General features: G+C 28.2%; 1 protein-coding gene across 1 annotated transcript in view; it reads left to right on the forward strand.

Annotated features, from left to right (window-relative positions):
• LOC101513148 (uncharacterized) overlaps positions 1–2,074 on the forward strand; it is a 7,040-nt gene extending 4,966 nt beyond the window's left edge. The window contains exons 11-14 of the mRNA XM_004515349.4: positions 365–500; positions 587–655; positions 740–865; positions 1,570–2,074. Coding sequence (XP_004515406.1) covers positions 365–500; positions 587–655; positions 740–865; positions 1,570–1,683 — 445 coding nt within the window. The 3' untranslated portion in view covers positions 1,684–2,074. The remainder of the gene's footprint in view (positions 1–364; positions 501–586; positions 656–739; positions 866–1,569) is intronic.
• The last annotated feature ends 689 nt before the right edge of the window (positions 2,075–2,763 follow it).

The raw sequence follows: 2,763 nt of genomic DNA on the forward strand, positions 1-2,763 counted from the left end.
AAAGAAACATGACATCTCAATTATTTTATCCATTCATTTATTTAGTTTATCCTTTTGAGGTGTCCCCTCTTATTTTGCACATGGATCCCTCAGTAAACATCAGCAATAACAATACTCATCAATTAAAAACACTACTCCCCACGATATCAAATATAAGCAAAAACAGGTAAAAGAAAATTGTTATATCTAGTCCAAATTTGAACCAGATACATCAACTTTCTTTGACCCTACTTTTACTTATATTTGAGACCGGAGTAGTATTTTACTTTTCAGATAAATTATTTTATTTTAGTCTCTGCATAACCATGTTTTTGATTCGTGAATTATGTTTCTATAATTTTATTTTTATTTTTATGTTAAGCAGGATCATGGTTGGTCTACCATCTGGTGACAACAGGGAAATGATCCTTAAAACTCTTCTGGCTAAGGAAAAACATGAAAACTTAGACTTCAAGGAACTAGCAACCATGACAGAAGGATTTAGTGGAAGTGATCTGAAGGTAATTTTTTTTCCAATGATTGACTAGTTTAAAAATTGTGTTTTTGATCTGATGAAATTAATTAGATACTAATTTTCTGTAAACAGAATTTGTGCATCACTGCAGCTTATCGACCGGTGAGGGAGTTAATACAGCAGGAGAGAATGAAGGAAATGGTAAGCTCGATATCGCTAACCGATGAAAAAATCTAGTATGATTTGAAGAGCTAAACTGAGTATCAATCTGCATTTTTATATCAGGAAAAGAAGAAAAGAGAGGCAGAAGGTGTAAGCTCGGAAGATGCGTCGAATAATAAAGATAACGAAGAGCGAGAAATCACGCTGAGGCCTTTAAGTATGGAAGACATAAAACAAGCTAAGAATCAGGTAGGATGAACTAAAATTCATACACTTAAATGGTTATGGAGTACTTGATTTCGAATACAATATAGATATCAGATATTTGGTTAAATGGTTTCAAGTTCAGAAGCACAATTGAACAATAAATTTGATGTGAGGCATCAAAGAATCAACTTTAGAGTTATCATTTTAAGAGAAGAGAAATGATTTTTAGACACAAATTTAACAATTTTGACAACAATTTGGATGGTTAATGTAGTTTATTTACGTGGTTAATGTCGTTCAGTGGATGATTAATAAATATAACAAGGTTTTACAATTCATTGACCATCCACTGAATGTAATTAACCACGATTTTCAGGATATCCATTAATTATCTAAATTGTGTTCAAATATCCATGTTTTTTAGATGTTCAAATATACATAATATTCAGTTAACCACACAATTTGTGTTCAATTATACACCTGAAAATTGTGGTTAACGACATTAAAACGCTTGATTAATTGTGTTCAATGGATGGTATTAATGATTTATGATACCTTGTTATATTCATTAACCATCAACTAAACATAATTAATGATTTATTAATTGTTGTCAAATTTGTGTATTAACATAACTCAACTCTTATTCTACGCTTCATCTCTTAACAACTTCGCACGTATTAGAAGACGAGTTCTTCTATTTCCATCGACATGTATTTATTTATGTATCGATGTCTACTAATATACAGGTGGCTGCAAGTTTTGCGTCCGAAGGATCAGTAATGGCTGAGCTAAAGCAATGGAACGATTTATATGGCGAAGGCGGTTGGAGGAAGAAACAACAACTTACTTATTTCCTTTAGAGTGTGAATGCTAATTTCATATTGGATTTTTCACCATTCATCCAAAATGGTATATTTTTAACAAAGGAAGAAGAGCCTCCAATTATATAAGAGCCAAAAGATCTTACAAAGATGTGTAGATCATTATGCCTCCATTTTTTTTGGATTGTTTTGACGAACCAATGGCCACTTGTATTAGAAGATTAGTATTATGCCATGTAGAGTTGAACTTGTGTCATGTGTGGTTTTTAGGAAGTTGGAATATTTTATACCAAATATTTTGATTATGTTGTATTATATATGATCAATATTTTCAGACAGTAGAATTTTGTACATTGATTGTGTAGCTGAACTAGTTAAAGTTTGGCTCAATTATTTATGTGGATTGTCATGGATTGTTTTAAATTGTCAATTTTGTGTTTAAATTGAGATATTTAATGAAGGGTATCATAGAGAAGGAGAATTATGAAACCATGTTTATAGTTTGAATATGATCTTGGAATATCATGCTAATAAAAGAAATCTTGAATATGATCTTGAAATTTAACTAGTTTGGTTTACTTTGTGAAAGTAATTTTTATTTTTTAATATTTGTGTTAATATATTTTTTTTTTTGCTAACAAGATTGTAAGAGTGAATTATTGTTTATATTTTTTGAAATAATGAACTCTTTATTATTTTAAAAAATACTTTATTATAGAGAAAAAATAAAATATTTTTTAATAAAAATATATTTTGAAAAATAATGAAAATAGTCTTTTGATATTTTTATTATTTTAAAAAATATAATTATTCATTTCAATAGCCTCATTGTTGCCAAAGACATTTAATACAAATTTTAGAAAATAAAAATAGAAATTGTAGTAGGTATCATCTATATACTAGTGCACTCTCCATGGCTCACTAGCTTTGGAGTGACTTCACTTTTTTGTTTAAATTAATTATTTAATTCATCAGTTCTTGATTGACATAATCAATTATTTAAAATTATAAATAAAATAAAGGATTAAATAATTTTTTTGCAAACATGTTTATAATATTTAAAAAAAAAATTCAAAAAAAGAACATGTTTATAATATTTAAAAAAAATTCAAAAAAAGT

This window comes from Cicer arietinum, chromosome 8 (genome assembly GCF_000331145.2).
Source record: "Cicer arietinum cultivar CDC Frontier isolate Library 1 chromosome 8, Cicar.CDCFrontier_v2.0, whole genome shotgun sequence".
Taxonomy (NCBI): Eukaryota; Viridiplantae; Streptophyta; class Magnoliopsida; order Fabales; family Fabaceae; genus Cicer; species Cicer arietinum.